Genomic DNA, 17,831 nt, shown 5'->3' with positions numbered 1-17,831 from the left:
CCCGCTGAACTGAAAGGAGAATGGCTAGGTTCTTGTAGATAAGAAGCTGAGATGCAGCTTTAGGCTTGGCTGTATCCAGGTGCTCTGACATTGCTTTGGGGAGAGCTGAAACACCCTGCATGGTTGGTTTTCAGTGTGCCTTGCTTTCCTCCCAACCTGTGGAAAGGGGTAATATGGCTGAGCACTCTGCAAATCCCAGCCCAGGTGACGTGAGGGCTCTCACAGCAGCCCCTATGACAGGCCTTGGCTTGGGTCAGTCATGGACCAGAACTGTGGAATGCTCTCATCGGCCAGGCCTCGCTCAAGCCTTTCTGGGAAGAGATGTTTATAGTTCCATCAGGAAATAGTGTGGGTGCTCCCCAGAGAAAGGGAAACAGAGATAACACGTCCATCACTCAACTTGATCTTCCTGGATAATGAGCAATTGTGGAAAAAAAAAACAAAAAATCTTACCAGCTAGATTTTCTCAGTTTCGTATAAAACGAAAATAGCTTTATCAAGAAACAGCTTTACCTTCCCAGGAGCATTTACTGGGCACCTGTGTGCCAGGCCCCTCTTTCAACTTAACACCAGCCTGGAAGGGATTATTCTCCCATTCTGCATATAGGGAAACTAACACCCTAAGAGGCCCAGGGCTCCAAAATAATGGACTTCAGACTCCGCAGGGCTGAAAACGGGCGACGCAGAGCCTCCGCAGGCAGTAGCTATTAATTGAAACCTTACATACTGTCAGGGCTGTGTGCCCCTCGGCAGACAGTTCCGGAAGACTCAGTACCCTGTGGGCACCACCGGGTCCCGGGGATCGTAGCTCCACCCCCTCCAACAGGGTGTGTTCTTGTTTACACCGTTTTGAGAGATAGGGCACACATGGCGACCTCCACCCTCCCGGGCCCTTATCGGAGGCCCCAAACATTATTTGGCCCTGAGCAAACATCACTTGGCCCTGGGCACTACTCGGTGTCGCGGGCTCGGACCAGCACTAAAGCTCCCGACCCTCGATGTGGGCGACAATGCGGCGCCGGTCAGCCTGGCTGGGGTCGCTGCACTGCACCAAGGCGCGGAGAAGGGAGCCGAGGGGCGGAGCGGCGCGTGCGCACAAGGGCGCCGCGGGAAGTTGGAAACCGGCAGGCGGCGTGACCAGGTGGCTGCCCCAAGGGGACAGCCGGGGCATGGGCCCAGCTGTAGGTTTGGCGCGGCGGCTGCGGACGGCGCTGCAGGAGGAGGAGTTGCGGTGAGGGCAGGGCCTGGGTGGGCGGGCCAGGGGTGGGGGTAGGGGGCGAGCGTCAAGGTCCACTCTGACCTTCTATCCCTAGATCTGTGGAGGAGTTGCTGCGCCGCGGTGCCGACCCCAATCTGGTACTCGAGGATGGCGCGGCGGCCATGCACCTGGCGGCCAGAGCCCAGCACCTACGGAGTCTGTGTTGCCTCGAGGCCCTGCTGCGCCGAGGCGGGGACCCCAACGCTCGGTGAGGCCGGGTGTGGGCTCAGGATGGGTCTTCCGTGAACGAGAGCTGTCTCCCGAGTACGAGGACCAGACCTGGCAGTCCTGAAGAGGGCGTCCAAGGATGCGGACTCAATCCCCGGGGGAGCGAAGCTTAGGGGATCTGGGGAGGGATCTTGAGGGTCCAAGGGCAGAGGCAGGGTACCAGACCCAGGGTAGGGTATGAGATTGCGCCGGGGTCAAAATGGGAATCAGTTTCAGATCCGGCGGTAGAAGCTCTAGAGTCAGAGAGCAGAGGTTTGGGTCCCAGCTCGAGGGCGCAGGTTCGAAGGGTGGCATCTCAGGCTGGAGGGCAGAGATGGAGGGCTGAGAGCCAGGGCTCCCGGACCCGGAGATGGAGATACTTCACTGACCCCTTCCTCCGCTCATGCCCTAGATCGGCCGAGGCACTGACACCGCTGCATGTGGCCGCTGCCTGGGGCTGTCGCCGGGGCCTGGAACTGCTGCTGAGCCAGGGAGCGGACCCCGCGCTCCGCGACCAGGTAGGGGGCCCCATCGCAGTCTGTAGCAAGGCAAACCCGGAGGGAAAGAGGAAGGAAAGGAGGAAGAGAGGGAGGGAAGGGGGCGCCCCCTACTGACCGCACCCCTGCAGGACGGATTCCTGCCTCTGGACCTGGCGGAGCAGCAGGGGCACCAGAACTGTGCCCGTCTGCTTCGGGAGCTGGAGGCTCGGACCAGGACCCCAACCCGGACCTGGAAAGGCTCCCGGAAGCCAGAACCCGAGCCAGAGCCTGGAGGTGAGTGGTATCTGGGCGGCTGGGAGTGGTTAGCCTCTGATATAACTTTGCAGATCTCTGCGTCTAATGCCCAGGGTTTCACCACCAGGGGCTCTGATCAGTCTCTGCCTCTGCCTCGCTCCTTCCTCTTTGTGATCGCACCCTCCTGTTTCTGTCCGATCTGACGTTGATCTTTGTCTCTCACTTCCTCTTCCCCTCCTTTCTGACTTCCCTCTTACCCCCTGCTCCAGGCCCAGGCCCTTGTGAAAAGAGGCTGGATACCAGCCCCTCCGGTCCTCCTCATGTGATGCTGAACTCTACAACACTGGGCACAGGTGACGGCAAGGACGTGAGCCTGGAGGCTGGCCCTGGACCCCCCGGCCTGCTTGCCCACCCTGAGACTGCTGACACAGATGGTGGATTGGAGTCCCCCCTGGGGCGCTGGGACTGCAGCTCGGTGACCTCCTTTGTCACCGCTGTTGAGGCCTCAGGAGCTGAGGACCTAACTGGCCACACCTCCCCCTGGGCTGGTGTCCGACTCTCCCAGAGGGTGCCAAGGTCTTTGGGTACCCTACAGCTGGCGCATCAACCCCTCATGGAGGACAGGGAGGCAGAACTAAATGCCCATCTGCAGGCCCTGACTCTGACCTTGCCAGATGATTCCCCCTCCCCCAAGTTCTTCCCAGACAGGAGCCCAACCCATAGTCCCCCTAGGGAACTGCTGCCTGGACCTTCTGACACCCACATCACAAGAGAGGACCAGCTATCCCCCGACGGTGATTTGGCTGCCCTCTGGCTGACAGAGGATGAGGCGAGCGCCACAGTGGGCAGGGACCCCAGCCCCTCTGATCAGTGTCCACCGGACCCTACCATGTCTGACCTGGAGCTGCTGCAAGGGCTCCGGGCGCTTGGCAAGAGCCCGGGTCCCATCACATCCTTCACCCGGCCACGCTACCTCCGACGGCTGAAAGAAGCCCAGGCTGCTCCTAGTGAGTATCCAGAGTTCAAGGAGTCTCCGGGAATCTTCCAAGATCCCTTGGCTCTGAGTGCAACCTACTTCTCCCTTCATCTCTGGGAACCACTCTTTCCTTTGTCTTTCTTGACCCAGTTTCCCTTCCCAGGCCCAGACTTTTCAGGGCACAGCCCAGAGCTGGCCGAAGCCCTGCGGACAGGCCGTATCCCAGATGCCCAAGCCGATGAAGATGCACTTGCCCAGCAGTTCGAGCGGCCAGACCCCACCAGACGGTGGCGGGAGGGAGTCGTGAAGTCCAGCTTCACATATCTGCTGCTGGACCCCAGGTACTTGGAGCAGAAATGACTCAGAAGTGGGAGCTGGAACATTCTGAGATTGGTTCTTACCTGCTCTGTGTCTTTTCTTTTTTTTTAATTTATTTTTGGCTACACTGGGTCTTCTTTGCTGCAGGCGGGCTCTCTCTAGTTGTGGCAAGCCAGGGCTACTCTCCATTGCGGCGCGCAGGCTTCTCGTGGCAGTGGGTGCTCTTCTTGTAGAGCACAGGCTCTAGGCACTAGGGCTTCAGTAGTTGGAGCATGCGGGCTCAACAGTTGGGGCCGTGTGGGCTCTAGGGCATGCGACTTCAGTAGTTGGGGCACACAAGCTCAGTAATTGTGGCCCACAGGCCCTAGAGCTTGTAGGCTTCAGTAGCTGTGGTCCCCAGGATTAGTTGCTCCGCAGCATGTGGAATCTTCCCAGACCAGGAATCAAACCTGTGACCATGTCCCCTGCACCGGCAGGTAGATGCTTATCCGCTGTATTACCAGGGAAGTCCTGCTGTGTGTCTTTAGGAAGGGAACTGGCCCTCTCTGGTCATCAGCTTCTTATCAGTAAAAGGCAATTGGATCCACGTCAAGCTGCTGAGTGTCCTTGGGGATCAGCTACCCACCCTGCCTTTTATAAAAGGGGTCACTGGACATGGGTTCAGTTTGCTCTGTGTCATTAAGGACTATCTCTGGGGCAACTCTCGTCACTTTTCCCTCTCTGAGCCATCTACTTCATCTAGGAAGACTCAGGACCTGCCAGCCCGAGCCTTCTCAATGACTCTGGCTGAATGCCTTCGGATTTTTGTCCAGGCCATCTTCTACGTGGGCAAGGGAACACGGGCCCGGCCAGATGTTCACCTCTGGGAGGCCCTTAGCCACCGAAGACGGCCAGGAAAACAGGTATGAGGATGAGTAGCAGGTTTGTGGCAGGGGTGGGCCAGCTAAGGGCAGGTAGAGGGAATTGTGGGGCAAACCTCTGACCCTGCCCTGGCTGCCTCCAGGCCTGTCCCAAGGTACGCCGGATCTTGGACATCTGGGCCACTGGTCGTGGCATTGTTTCCCTGCATTGCTTCCAGCATGTGGTCCCTGCAGAGGCTTACACTCGAGAAGCGTGTCTTGTGGATGCTCTAGGTAGGTGCCTGGCTTGTGGGGTAGGGGTGGGGTCACAGAAAGGGCACTTGATCTACTGATTCCCTGACCCCTTCCCCATCACAGCTGTCCATTCAGCTAATGAGCAATTATTGAGCACCAACTATGTACCAGCATGTGCACATATTTTACTCCATTGGTTTATCCCTGCTTGAGGGCAGTACCCAGTGGGTTCCCTGGCACAAACTTCTGCCAGCAGTTCCAGGAGGCTGCCTTCATGACCTTATTCCTAATCTCCCCAGGAATCCAGATGCTGACTAACCAGAAGCAAGGACACTGCTATGGAGTGGTGGCTGACTGGTCCCCGACCCGGCGCCGCCGCCTGGGGGTACATCTGCTGCATCGTGCCCTCCTTGTCTTTCTGGCTGAGGGTGAGCGAGAGCTACGGCCCCAGGACATCTAGGCTTGTGCCTGAGCACTAGGGAATTGGCCATGTAACCGAAGTAGAGATCAAGGTGTTTGAATGTTTCAGCTGCCCCTGCATTGAGAGCAGCCCCCCATCCCCACCCCCCATCTCCAGCTCCAGAAGGCTGGTAAGGGAGCAGCAAGACAGATCTCCTCCTTGGGGTAAGGGAGGACTTTATTACAGATGGAACTGCTGGATAGATAGTGAGCTCCCTGTCATGGGAGGAGAATAAGGGGATGTGGGAAAAGAACAAGTAGACCAGAAGGTTCTTTGGAACATGGTGCTTTGAAACATGTCAGTGCTTTGGCAGTTTAGTCCTATCTGGGCAAACAAGTGACCATTTTTATCTCCCTGATATAGAGGACCCACGGTGTAGGTTGTGCTAGGGGTTCCTGAGCTATATGCAGGAAATCTGCCCAGCTCAAGAGTCAAGTGTTGCTGCTTCCCAGTTGTGGGACCTCAGACCAGTAATTTCTCTGTCTGAGCCTCAATTTCCTAAGTTGTACACAATGAGGAAAGTGCAAAATTCTACCTCAGGGGGTCATTGAGGGAATCAGATTAAACCGTCATGGGGTAAAGTGTTTGGCTCTGAGTCCTACTGACCCAGAGATGACCTTGCAGCCCAGGTGGAAAGTTTCTGGTGGAACGGGGTTGCGGGGGCATGCAGGATGTTCCTGAGGGGTGTGTTGTGTGTTGAGGGGTGGGTAGAGCTGGAGATTCATTGGAAGGACTGATGCTGAAGCTGAAACTCCAATACTTTGGCCACCTGATGCGAAGAACTGACTCATTGGAAAAGACCCTGATAATGGGAAAGATTGAAGGCAGGAGAAGGGAACGACAGAGGATGAGATGGTTGGATGGCATCACCGACTCTATGGACGTGAGTTTGAGCAAGATCCGGGAGTTGGTGATGGACAGGGAAGCCTGGCATGCTGCAGTCCATGGGGTCACAAAGAGTCGGACACGACTGAGTGACTGAACTGAACTGAACTGAGAGCTGGAGAAGTCGTCACAGTGTTGGTGTGAGACACCAGCCCTCCTTGGGATCGCTGTGTGACTGGAACCTCCTGGTGTTGCTTCTCTGAATCTGTGTCTTCAGCTATAAAATGAGATTAACCTCGACTTTACACAAAGAGCTTCAGTAAATGCCAAGCTACTATCCTAGGGAGGTATTGGCCGGGTCATTTAAATTTTTCAGAAGTGATCCACTGCCTCATTGGGTTCATCACCTGCCTGTCATTGTGGCTCTGCCAACCAGGCCCTGCAGGGGGGCGGGGTAAGCGTCCATCTGCCTCCTGGCCTCCACTGCTGAGCCCATGGCTACTCTGGCTGTTGTAATAATTAAGACTACCTGCCTCTGGCTTGAGCCTGGGCTCTACTCTTTCAACTGAGCTGATGACATCTCTCTCTCTGAGTGCCCCTTTAAAACAGCATGTCATGTCCCAAGAATACACAGAAAGAATCCAAAGACATCCCTCCCCACCATCCCCCCAAAAAAGTTCCAAAAGAGATGGAATTTGTCTAACACAGTGTATCCCGACCTTGGCCCTACTGATTTTGAGGCCAAGTTGCTCCTTGCACTGGGGGATGTCCTGTGTTCTGTAGGGTGTCAGGCAGCATTTCTGGGATTAACACACAAGATGCCAGGAACATCTCCCCCCAAGTTGTGGTCATCAAAAATGTCTCCAGAATTTACCAACTGACAACAGTGTCCCTGTGAAGACCCCCAGTTTAAGCTAAAGGTGGGCTTGCAAACCAGGGGGGAAAGGATCAAAGGTGCAGCAACTGAGGTGACAAATCTCTCCTCCCACCACCCACACAAATGACATGGTAAGCCTAGATATACATACATTATTAGAATAAAATATAGGGACTTCCCTGGTGGTCCAGTGGCTAAGACTGCACCCTCCCAATGCAGGGGGCCTGGGTTCCATCCCTGGTCAAGGAACTAGATTCCCACATGCCTCAACTAAGACCCAGTGCAGCCAAATAAATAAATAAATATATATATATATATATATATATTTTTTTTTTTTTTTAAGAATAAAATATAGATGGCCATGGAGCAGAGAAATCCAGAGAAATCTGGATTCAAAAAATAGATTCAAAATAAAAATCGTCTTTGTGACAAAAGGAACCCAAAACCAAGTTATAAGATGAAATGGGACAGTAAAGAGGTACTAACTTGCTGTATGGTGTGAGGTAAAGAGGATTCAATGAATCCATGGGTATCAGGCACTCAGTATAGGGCTTTGCATACAGCTGACACTCCATTATGGCTACACTATTCAGATGCAATGGCCACTGAGCCTTATCTCAACTTTAGCATCAACCTCAGTTGGTTCTCCTCCTCTCCAGGGACTGTCTTCTGCTCCGGGAATGCTGCCCAAGCAGGCCCTGTGTTTTGAGAAGGGAGGTGAACTCGGAAAGCAAGCCTGGACCACCTACACCCTCAAGTCTTTGTGGGTCAGCCCTGAAGGGGAGGTACTTGAGTCAATTCAGTCTACACTTGGGGAAACTGAGGCTCAGGGTGGCCCTATGCTGTGGTCACCCAACACAAGTCTGGAGGCTCAGATTGTCACTTCTTTTTATTGAGTTACAATAAGAGATGTGCAGGTTCGGTGGCTCCAGCCCCCTCCCAAGCCCTCCCTACTTGGGCAACAATAGCTCCCAGCGCCAAGGAATGGGGGATCAGGGGTCTCGGGCATTGTGGCGGGGGTCCCGAGAGTCCCCGTGGGGCTCGTGGGTCCTAGGATCAAGCACGGCGGACACGGAAGACAGCGGGGTGGCGGCCTGCCTCGGCCCTGGCATTGTGGGGGAGGGGGCTTCTGTACAAGGTCACCCTCCGCGGGGGTCACTGCTGCGGCCCCGAAACACCGATGGGCCCCACAGGACTAGCAGAATCCAAGTGTGTCCACTTGGCTCCCACGAATGCCGCATCGTCCGGCCCAGCCGGCCAGGGGGCGTCTCCCTGACCTGACCCCGCCCACTGGAGCGAATGGCCCGCCCACCTGGTCCGTGCTGCAGGACCCAAGCCGGTTCAGGACTCTTCCTCCCGTTCTTCGGCTCACTAAGAGATACCCGGCCAGCTCAGTGGCTACTTCTTTTCCTCTGGGGGCGCAGGCAGGGGCTCGGGCAGGGCCTTGGGCGAGGGCTCGGGCTCCCAGAGCAGGAATTCGTGGAGCAGCGTGTTGACGGTCTCCGGACACTCCAGCATCACCATGTGACTGCCTTCATCGATGAGCTTCAGGAAGGCCAGGAGCAGGATCTGCAGAGGAGGCGGGCTCAGAGTGGCTAGAGCCAGGACCCGGGAGCTCAGGGCCGCTCAACCCCTATCTATGTATGGCCTGCAGCATCAGGAAGTCCTTTTTGCAGTCTACCCTATATTCCTTCTTTTCCATATAAGGGGGAGCTAGAGGATGGCCTGTCACCCTCCATGCGTTTTAAGTCGCTTCAGTCCTATCTGACTCTCTGCTACTCTATGGGCTATAGCCCACCAGGCTCCTCTGTTCATGGGATTCTCCAAGCAAGAATACTGGAACAGGTTGCCATACCGTCCTCCAGGGGATCTTCCTGACCCAGGGATCGAACTGGTGTCTAAGTCTCCTGGCAGGCAAGTTCTTTACCACAAGCGCCGCCTATGAAGCTTGGCCTGTCACCCTGCTGGGGCCTAATTCAGTATTCATTCATTTTGCCTTTCTTAAGTGCCTACAATATGTCCAGAGCAGGATTTTTCAACTTGGGCACTCATGGCATTTGGGGCGGGATCATTCTCTGAGATGGGGACTATAGGATGTTGAACAGCATCCCTAGCTTCAATCCACTAGATGCCAGCTGTAGCATCCCACTCCCCCACCACAGTGTGACAAAAATCTCTCCAGGGAATTCCCTGGTGGTCCAGTGGGTAGGACTCTGCATTCTCACTACTGAGGGCTCAGGTTCAATCCCTGGTTGGGGAACTAATATCCCACAAGTTGCATGGCATGGTCAAAAATAAAATAATAATAAAATTAAAATAAAACCAGACATTGCCAAATATCTCTAGGGAGCAAAGTCATCTCAGTGGGAACTCACTGAGAGTGACAGACGGACAGTCTCTCATGCTAAGGTCAGGTTTCTCAATCTCCACAGGATAGACACTTGGCATTGGGTCATTTTCTGCAGTGGGGCTGTCTTGCTCCCTATAGGTAACTGAAGAGCATCCCTGGCCTCCACCCACCAGGTTCCAGAAGCACCTCCCTTGCCCACGGTCATGACATGTCTGCAGACATTTTCAAGTGTCCCCTGTGGGGCAGAATCTTCCCTGGTTAAGAACCGATGGTACAGAGCTATTCTAAGCACTAAGGATCCTAAGACCCTTTCTGGGGAATCTGATCTAAAGACTCCCACTCACTCTCTTGCAGGATTATGTTGCCCATCACAAATCCCAGCTGTGAAGAGTGCCTTTTTTTTCTTTTGGGCCACACCACATGGCATGTGGGATTCTAGTTCCCCAACGAAGGATCGAACCCATGCCCCCTGCAGTGGAAGTGTGAAGTGCTAACCACTGGACCGCCAGGGAGGTCTGGTGAAGGGTGCCTTTTAGCAGGCAGAGGGGACAGCACATAATCCAAACTCCTGTCCCAGGCAGCCCCACTTTCTGGACTCCACCTTTGACCCTCAATCTAAGCTCTGATGGCCCTGGGGCTGGAGCACAGAGCAGAGTCCCCCTGCGCTGTGCAGGGGGGATTTGAGGGGTGTGGTGACTGGGGTGCCATACCTCAGCCATGCGCTGGTCTTCCTCCACTGGCACAAACTTGTCGTGCATGCCATGGACAAGCAAAACCGGCACGGTGAGCTCAGCGTGGTAGACCTCGTCGCCCTCGGGCCAGTACTGGCCGCTCATCATGGCCCGAAGCACAAAGGAAGACACGTTGAACGCGTTGCCCTCCTTCAGCAGCTGCTTTTCTTTGGCCCCTTGGCGGGCAAAGCCAGCCCTGGGGGTGGGGGGTGGGTGGGGAGCACCGCTGGAGCCCTCAGGCCATCTCAGCCACCAGCGGTGCTCCGCATGCCAGCCCCAGCCATGTAGCCTCCCCTCCCATCCAGCTTGGGGAGATGTTGGGGCAGGGCCGGGTCACTCACTTGAGGAAGCTCCAGGCCAGGCAGGGCGACAAACAGTGCAGGACGCACGTGGGCATGTTGAAGACAGAGCAGAGGCTGGGCTCCAGGGCCGTGGGCCCGCCACCGTTGATCATGATCACCTTGTGCACCAGGTCTGGGTACTCATGCGCCAGGAACGTGCAGAAGGAGACGCTGCCCCACAGGCAGATGGGGGGGAGGGTCGAAAGGCAGCGGTCAGCAGGATACAAGCAGCGAGAGGGTGAATGCCCTCCCCTCACCCAGAGGCAGGTCCTTGATGGCCAAGATTCTTCCCGTGGGGTGCATGAGCACCAAATGGGGGTGAGGGAAGGGAGGGGCAACCCAAATGCCCTGAAATTGTGCGACTGTGTGTGTGTGTGTGTGTTGAAGGTGGATTTTTTTTTCTTTTGGAGAAAGGATCCAAATACAGAACTTTTATCAGATCCTCAAAGTCATCATAACCCCCAAAGAGGTGAGAATTACTTATTGTCAAGTGTTGGGAAAGCTATTTGATTAAACAAAACCTTTGGCTTCTCAGAGAATGTCACTGTTTCCAGTGTATCCCTTCCCTTTAAATCTGCCTGCAATGCAGGAGACCCCGGTTTAATTCCTGGGTTGGAAAGATCTGCTGGAGAAGGATAGGCTACCCACTCCAGTACTCTTGGGCTTCCCTTGTGGCTCAGCTGGTAAAGAATCCTCCTGCAATGCGGGAGACCTGGGTTCGATCCCTGAGTTGGGAAGATCCCCTGGAGAAGGGAAAGGCTACCCACTCCAGTATTCTGGCCTGGAGAATTCCATGGACTATATAGTCCATGGGGTCACTAAGTGTCGGACACAGTTGAACAACTTTCATTTTCACTTCACCTTCCCTTTAAGGATCTTCTCTTATTGGCCTCTGGGTTTGTCTCATCTGCCTGCTTTATGCAAGGTGGAAGGGTGCAGGTACCTCTCATTACCCTGAAAGCAGGGTTTAGGCAAATGACGGCCTGAGGGCTAGCTGCTTGTTTCTGTTGTTAAACTTCACTTTAAAATTCTGTAAATGTGTACAATAGCTTATAAATAAAGATTTACTGGAACAAAGCCACACCCAAACAATTGTAAATTTGTTTACAATTATGTCTGCTTTCCTCCTTCTAGAGTGGTAGGCTTGTGAAGTTTCAACAAAGACCAACCATAAGGCCTGCAAACCTAAAGTATTTACTCTTTGGCCCTTTGAGAAAAAGTTCGCCGACTCCTGCTAAAAAGAGGAACAGGATACAAGCAGAAGTCAAAATGGACTTGACTGTGCCAGTGACTCACTGTGTGTCCTCGGGCAAACTCCTTAACCCCTCTGACATATCATCTCCACATCTGTGACACAGAAACTGTGCTGACCTCATAGGATTGTTATGGGGTCACAGGGGTTTCCACACATGGGTGCGCATTTAATGGAGGAGTCATTATTGTAAGCATCTGCTTTGGGGTATGTTTTCATATGAACAAATAGGAGCTATGCTACTGGCCTTCCTTTCTTTTATGTAACATTTCTTTTTCTTGTCTAATTGCATGCACTACAACCGCGAAAACAATGGCTCTCAACCTGGCTGGCTGATCAGACCCTGCCTTTCATCCTAGGTGAAGGACAGAATGGTACCACTTGGCAGTGATCAGACACCAAGACCCAGAGCCTTCCATGGTGTGGGCTCTCATCTAAATGCCCAGGTGGTATTATCTATCACCCCTTTAAGGGAGAGTACATGCATATTAAGTCATTTCAGTCATGTCCGATTCGATTCTTTGCACCTCTATGGACTGTAGCCCTCCAGGCTACTCTGTCTGGGAGGATTCTCCAGGCAAGAATACTGGAGTGGGTTGCCATGCCCTCATCCAGGGGATCTTCCCAAGCCAGGGATTGAACCTGAGTCTCTCCTGCATTGGCAGCCAGGGTTCTTTACCACTAATGCCACCTGGGAAGCCCTTAAGGGAGAGTGAATTAAAGTAAACTGTACCCTTGTAAACAAAAGTTATGAGATTCCAATTAGTCTTTGCTTAGAGCCCTTTGGGTCTCCAGAGCAATTCTTGAATTTAATAGAAGACAGTGGTTTTCAGCTAGGGGTGATTCTGCCCAGCAGAGGACCTTGGCACTATCTACAGGCATTTTTGATTGCCACAGTCATCACTAGACCATCGTGCTAGTTCAGGGATGGAGACACTGCTTTAAAACAACTTGAAACAACAGTATTTGTGGCAGGAGTCCATGTGTTGTAGATGTTAGTGGGATTTTTCAAAAAGGGAAATCAATATTTTGCGAGTGGGTGTGGTTCCTGCCAGTCCCCACCCCTCACCCTCATCCCCACCGCAGCATTGGCTCACCCATAGGAATGCCCAATGAGCACGTTGCGCTTCTTGGCATAGCGCTTGAAGATTGCACGCATGTCCTCCGCCAGTGCATAGAAGGTGTAGGCGGCGGCCACTTGGGGCGCTGAGCTGGCCCCGTGGCCGGCCAGGTCAGGCGCCACCACCTCGTAGCCCAGACGCACAAAGAAGTCCAGCTGTTCCTTCCAGATGGCCAGGGAACCGCCGACACCGTGGATGAAAAAGAGCACCACGTCAGCCTGGGCGCCCTTACAGCTGGTGATGCGCTTCTCACAGTCAATGTGGATGGTCCGCTTGGGGCGTCGGGCTCGCCGCCGCCGGCCACCACTGCCGCTCCCAGCACTGCCTGGGACCGAGCGGCCATCGCTGCCCGCTGGGTCCGCCAGCTCTACCTCAAGGGCGGCTGGTGGCTCCCCGGAGCCATTCTGCCCGTGCAGGAGGTCAGCTCGTGGTGCCCGGCCCAGGTTCTCCACCAGTAACCGCCCATTGCGGTACACGGTGATTCTGCGCTGGCAGCGGACCAAGCCGGACTGGTCCCCCTGGGCGGCGTCCGACAGTGGCGGAGGTGGGGTCGGGGCCGGAGCGGGTCCCGCATGCTTTACCCGCAGCACACGGCCAGGTTTGACCTCCACAAATGTGTAGCCATCGCTGGACTCCACGCTCTCCAGTGGCCCTACTGCATTGGGTGGCGCGCCCAGCAGGCAGCAAAAGATCCCATCGGTCACGCCGGTCAGCATGGTGTGTCCTGTGAGTGGGGGTGACAGCCAGGTCAGAGGCTGTCTGAATAGGAAGCCCTTCATGCCCACACTACCCACTCTCTATACCTGGGGTGGGTGAGCTGCACTGGGAGGCCCTGTCTAGGCCCCAGTTTAGGGGTGGTCAGAACCAGGCACGGACTGAGATGTTTTGTCTGTTCAGTGCCTGTGTGATGGTCAGCCAGCCCCGTGGGTCAGCCTAGTCTACCTCAAAGAGAAGGCTGTGGCTATGGCTGACAACAAGAGGCATCCATGGGGAAGGTGGTAGAATTGGGGGTTGGGGGGCTTCCTGGAGAAAGGGACATTGTGGCAAATGTGACCCATCCCTGAGGACCCTCCAGCTCAGGTTTATAACTTATGCCTTCCTAAATCCGTTCATTCATTTGTCCATTCATTCACTCATGCACTCTTTTGTTAACTCACTTTCACTAAACCAGCATAACTTGAAGGCTCCAAAGATACCTTAAAAATATGCAGATCCCAACAATGAGCCCCCATCCCAGACCTCTAAACGTGGTTTCTTAAAGTTAAGTCCCTGGGAGAGGAGTTTCAGGACTGAGCTCCAGAAGGCCTTACCCAGCTCCCTAAGATCATGGGTGCAATGGGTCTGTTTCACAGACCAACAAGCTGAGGCCCAGACACTCTGGAAAGAAGCTGCTATGTCCCCACTGGTCAGTACCCTGGATTCTAGGGAATGTGATACACAGCCTCCAGTGGTGGAGGTGAGGATGGAGCCCTGGCTGGGGGCCTCCAGGCCTCCATTCCCGCTCCCTGGGCCACCCCCCGCCCCGCCGTGGCCATGGCAACTGCAGGCAGTTACATAACTCGAGGGGGATACCCGTGCAGCGCACCCCCATTGTTTAGGCCCTGATGATGGGACCAACCCTTCCCCGTCCCCATCCTGGGCTCCGCGGGGATAATGAACGCCGAAATTCCAGCCTGCGGTAGCCCATACTTGCTAGTGGAGGGGGAACAGGCCGCACCCCCCGCCTCTGGCGGGGTTCCAACCCGGAATTGCGAAGGGGGGCGCAAATGCGCCATGCCAGCCCCCTTCCACAGAGCCAGGCCCTCATCTCCTGGGTGCCCGTCAGCCCTGTGGCGGGATCGAGGCCACTGGGGCACCGCGGCTTTCTAAGAGCCCGAGGGCGGGCTTTGTGGACACCCCCTCCAAAGTGAAAGATCTAGGGGCCTCAATGTCCCTTTCCCACGGTCCTCTCCCTGCTCACCTCATCGAGGGCCCTGGGACCCGGGGCAGGGCAGAGGGGTCCCGGGCAGAGAAGCCAGCGTCCGCCTGCAGGCGCCGTTTACATGGTGGCGCGGGGTCTGCCCGGGCACGTCTAAGCGGGCTGGCACGGGCCCGGGGCGGTCAGCACGGGGACATCCCGCTACCTCCGAGCAAGCCGGCCCTTTAAGTGTCTCCCCGGGCGGGACCGTGAGCCGACTGACTGGCGTCTCGGCCAATCGCAGCTGCGTAGTGACCTGGCCTAGTTAGACTGCCAATCAGACTCGGAAGCTCCGGGATTAGGGCGGGCTCTTGGGGCAACGGCCCCGCCCAGCTCAGGGGTTTACGGAGGTGGAAGGAGAGATTGGGCCTGGTCCAAAGCCGAGAAGGGGTCGGAAACTGAGGACTTCCGGGCCCCTGGGAGGTAGCAACCGGAGCCCTCCTCGCTGCAAAGAGGATTTCCTCGGCTAGCCTCAGCCTCCGTACTGGCCTGTCTCCTCTACACGTCGCCCCAATGCCCCTTTCTCTAAGCTCACCTTTTCTTTCTACAATATCGCAGATCTTTGCCATTTGCAAAGGAAATTGCAAAAGGCGAGGAAACAGGCTCATAAAGGGCACAAGGTCACAAAGTAAGCTGGAGGAGCAGAGATGGGACTTGGGACTACGGCTGTGTGACTCCAAGTCCTGCAAATAGTTGTTCTTTAAACCATTAAACAGGTATCTTGGAGCTATTAGGAATTAGTTTCACAGATAGGCCATTTTAACTGTTAGTCAATTTAACTGGTGACTCTGGTCCCAGCTGGAGCCAGAGAGCCCACAATTCAAATTCAGCTTCTGCCGTTTGCTGATATATGACCTTGGGCAAGTCCCTTCCCTGAGACTCCATTTATTTCTTTATGAAATTAATTCCCTCTCCCGCATGTGTTAAAACTCTTAGCGAGGAAAGTGCTCCATATGTTATTGACATTATTATTGTACTGCTGTCGTATTGTAGTGGTTTGCTAAATGATGGTGGAGGTAGGATGGGCTTCAGATGACAAGGGGTTAACCATCCCTTGCCCACTCCTATCCCCTGGAATTTGCTGCCGGAGCTGGATTAGGTCCAGCCACCCACTCTTGCCCACTCAGGGTGCTCCTGGGAGACTACAGTTTTATTCATGCAGAAAAAAAATTCCCCGCCCCCTCCCCAAGGTGGGTGATGCTGCGGGGCGGGGGCGGGTTGGACCAGAGGGAGGGACTGGAGTCGGGGAAAGGAGAGTATCTGAAGAGGATTTTTAAAAGATGAACAGGAGAGCACCAAGCAAAGGAGTGAGGGTGTGTGTGTATGTCGAAGGCAGGCTTCAAATGCCTGTCAAATATTTTCCCTGGGGCAATAAGGCGCCATAGAGGGTACGTAAGAAGGGAAAGAGCTCAGGTACGAGTATTAGAAAAATAGAGACTGAACGGGGACACCACCAAGGGCAAGCCTGCAATCCTTGAGTTCTGCAGATTGAGAAACTGAATGACCACCCCAAGGACATCCAGCCAACTCCATCTCAGACCTCCTGGGCTCCCCGCCAAGGGGCGGAGACTTGGCTGAGGCGAAAGGAAAGCTGCCAGCCAGCTGTGCGCCATCTGCCTTGCTCCCTCTGGGGGTGGGAGATTGAACCAGCCGTTTCCTGAGGCTGCCACCAGCTGCGCCACCGTCGCCCCCGGGCACCCTCTGCAGGTCTACCAGAGAAGAAACTACAACTCCCAGCAGACCCAGGGAAATAATGTTTTGTAGGCAAGCGCATGCGGAGAAGGCGCCGTTCGCCTGCCGCCTGCTGGTCCAGAAGAAGAACTACACTCTCCTGAGGGCAAGGACGCTCACGCCAGAGGTGCGTTGCGTCTACGTAGAACTACAACAATGCCCAGGGAAATGTGGGCTCCGCTGTAGAAGAAACTACATTTCCCAGAAGCCCTCGTTCCGCAGCTGCGGAGCCTATAGGCTGCGGAATAGCTGGAAACTGACGGCGTGCTGCGGCTGAACATGGCTTTCTCGGTCGGATCGGTCGGTTGCCTGTTGGGCCCCGTCAGTAGGTCAGCGGGGCTGCTGGGTGGCAGGTGAGTCTTCATGGGGACAGCTTCTCAAATCTGGGAGTAAGAGCGGCGTCGAGGGCTGCCTCCAGGTATTTACCAGTCGCATGACCTTCCAGTGCCCTGCGAACTCCTCGAGTACCTTTTCCTTTCAGGCTCCCTCCCGGCTTTGAGCTCCACGCGGAAGTCACACAGCGCCCCCTCTGACCTTTCTCTCCGTCTCTCTGCTCCCGCAGGTGGCTCCAGGGTTCCCGGGCCTGGCTGGGGCTCCCCGACACCCGGAGACTCCCCGTCATTCAACAGACCAGGGGCAGGACGCGCGGGAACGAGTATCAGCCAAGCAACATCAAACGCAAGAATAAGCATGGTTGGATCCGGCGCTTGAGCACGCCAAACGGCGTCCAGGTCATTCTTCGCCGCATGCACAAGGGTCGAAAATCATTGAGCCATTGAGGAGTGCGACGTGGCGGCTGGATCTCCCCATTAAAGCATTTCCCTCGCTTAGTCTGCGGCTGTTTTTGTGGAGAGTTGGGGAGCAAAGAGTCGGACACGACTAAGCGACTGAACTGAACTGGGGAGCAGGGACTACTGGGACGGACATGAATCCTTCTCTAGGTTTCTCGAAGAGGGAATGGGAAGTCAGACCTTGCCAGAGTGCCTTTTTACGCTCTTGAATTAGGAAGACTTTGGAGCAATAGTCCACAGATGGTACAGCGAACACTTTTGTAACCCCGTACATAGCTGTATTCACAATTCGTCCTGCCCTCTCCTGTGAGGCAGATCTAAATATTTCAGAATGCACCTCTCCAAAATAAGGTTCCATTAACACATATTAACAAAACTTTTCTCAGCTTAAAAAAGTCCACAATTCCTTTATGTTGTTAAAAGTCTAATAAATGTTCAAATTTTCACTTGTCTTATAAAATGTCATAATTCCCACAAGTTCTAGGAAGGCTTGTGAGCGGTGGAAGGGGTTTGAACTCTCCACATGCCCCTTGGGTATGGGCACTGTGATCTGGAGCAAGACCTTAGCCCTCTGAGGTTCTTTTGGTTCCTGTAAAAAGGGACTTCTCCGGTAGTCCAAGTGGTTAAGATTCTTAACTTTCCCAACTGCACGGGGGCAGGTTCAATCCTGTATGCTGGGTGGCGTGGCCAAAAATAAAGTAGATTCATCCTTAAAATGAGATGCTCATTTCTTCTTTGCTATGTTGTTGTTGGTGGTTTAGTTGTTAAGTCGAGTCAGACTCTTTGCAACCCCATGGACTATAGCCTG

General features: G+C 54.7%; 3 protein-coding genes across 3 annotated transcripts; 2 read left to right on the top strand and 1 right to left on the bottom strand.

The window, feature by feature from the left end:
- The first annotated feature begins 45 nt into the window (after nt 1-45).
- Nucleotides 46-6,214, top strand: ANKLE1 (ankyrin repeat and LEM domain containing 1). The gene is made up of 9 exons (XM_061421673.1): nt 46-1,231; nt 1,314-1,466; nt 1,878-1,983; nt 2,094-2,238; nt 2,469-3,206; nt 3,339-3,516; nt 4,236-4,395; nt 4,497-4,626; nt 4,887-6,214. Exons 1-9 carry the CDS (start codon nt 999-1,001, stop codon nt 5,045-5,047), a joined length of 2,004 nt encoding a protein of 667 aa, XP_061277657.1. The 5' UTR covers nt 46-998; the 3' UTR covers nt 5,048-6,214.
- Nucleotides 6,215-7,620: 1,406 nt separating this feature from the next.
- ABHD8 (abhydrolase domain containing 8) lies at nt 7,621-14,723 on the bottom strand. Its single transcript, XM_061421677.1, has 5 exons — nt 14,505-14,723; nt 12,521-13,268; nt 10,172-10,342; nt 9,810-10,026; nt 7,621-8,318 (listed from the first exon to the last, which is right to left on the bottom strand). The coding sequence occupies exons 2-5, from the start codon at nt 13,258-13,260 to the stop codon at nt 8,148-8,150; spliced, it is 1,299 nt and encodes a 432-aa protein (XP_061277661.1). The 5' UTR covers nt 13,261-13,268; nt 14,505-14,723; the 3' UTR covers nt 7,621-8,147.
- A 1,607-nt stretch (nt 14,724-16,330) lies between these two features.
- Nucleotides 16,331-17,469, top strand: MRPL34 (mitochondrial ribosomal protein L34). The gene is made up of 2 exons (XM_061421694.1): nt 16,331-16,585; nt 16,795-17,469. Exons 1-2 carry the CDS (start codon nt 16,512-16,514, stop codon nt 17,009-17,011), a joined length of 291 nt encoding a protein of 96 aa, XP_061277678.1. The 5' UTR covers nt 16,331-16,511; the 3' UTR covers nt 17,012-17,469.
- The last annotated feature ends 362 nt before the right edge of the window (nt 17,470-17,831 follow it).

This window comes from Bos javanicus, chromosome 7, assembly GCF_032452875.1.
Source record: "Bos javanicus breed banteng chromosome 7, ARS-OSU_banteng_1.0, whole genome shotgun sequence".
NCBI lineage: Eukaryota > Metazoa > Chordata > Mammalia > Artiodactyla > Bovidae > Bos > Bos javanicus.
The sequence above is the reverse complement of the archived record's forward strand: the minus strand, read 5'-3'. Positions and strand labels throughout refer to the sequence as shown.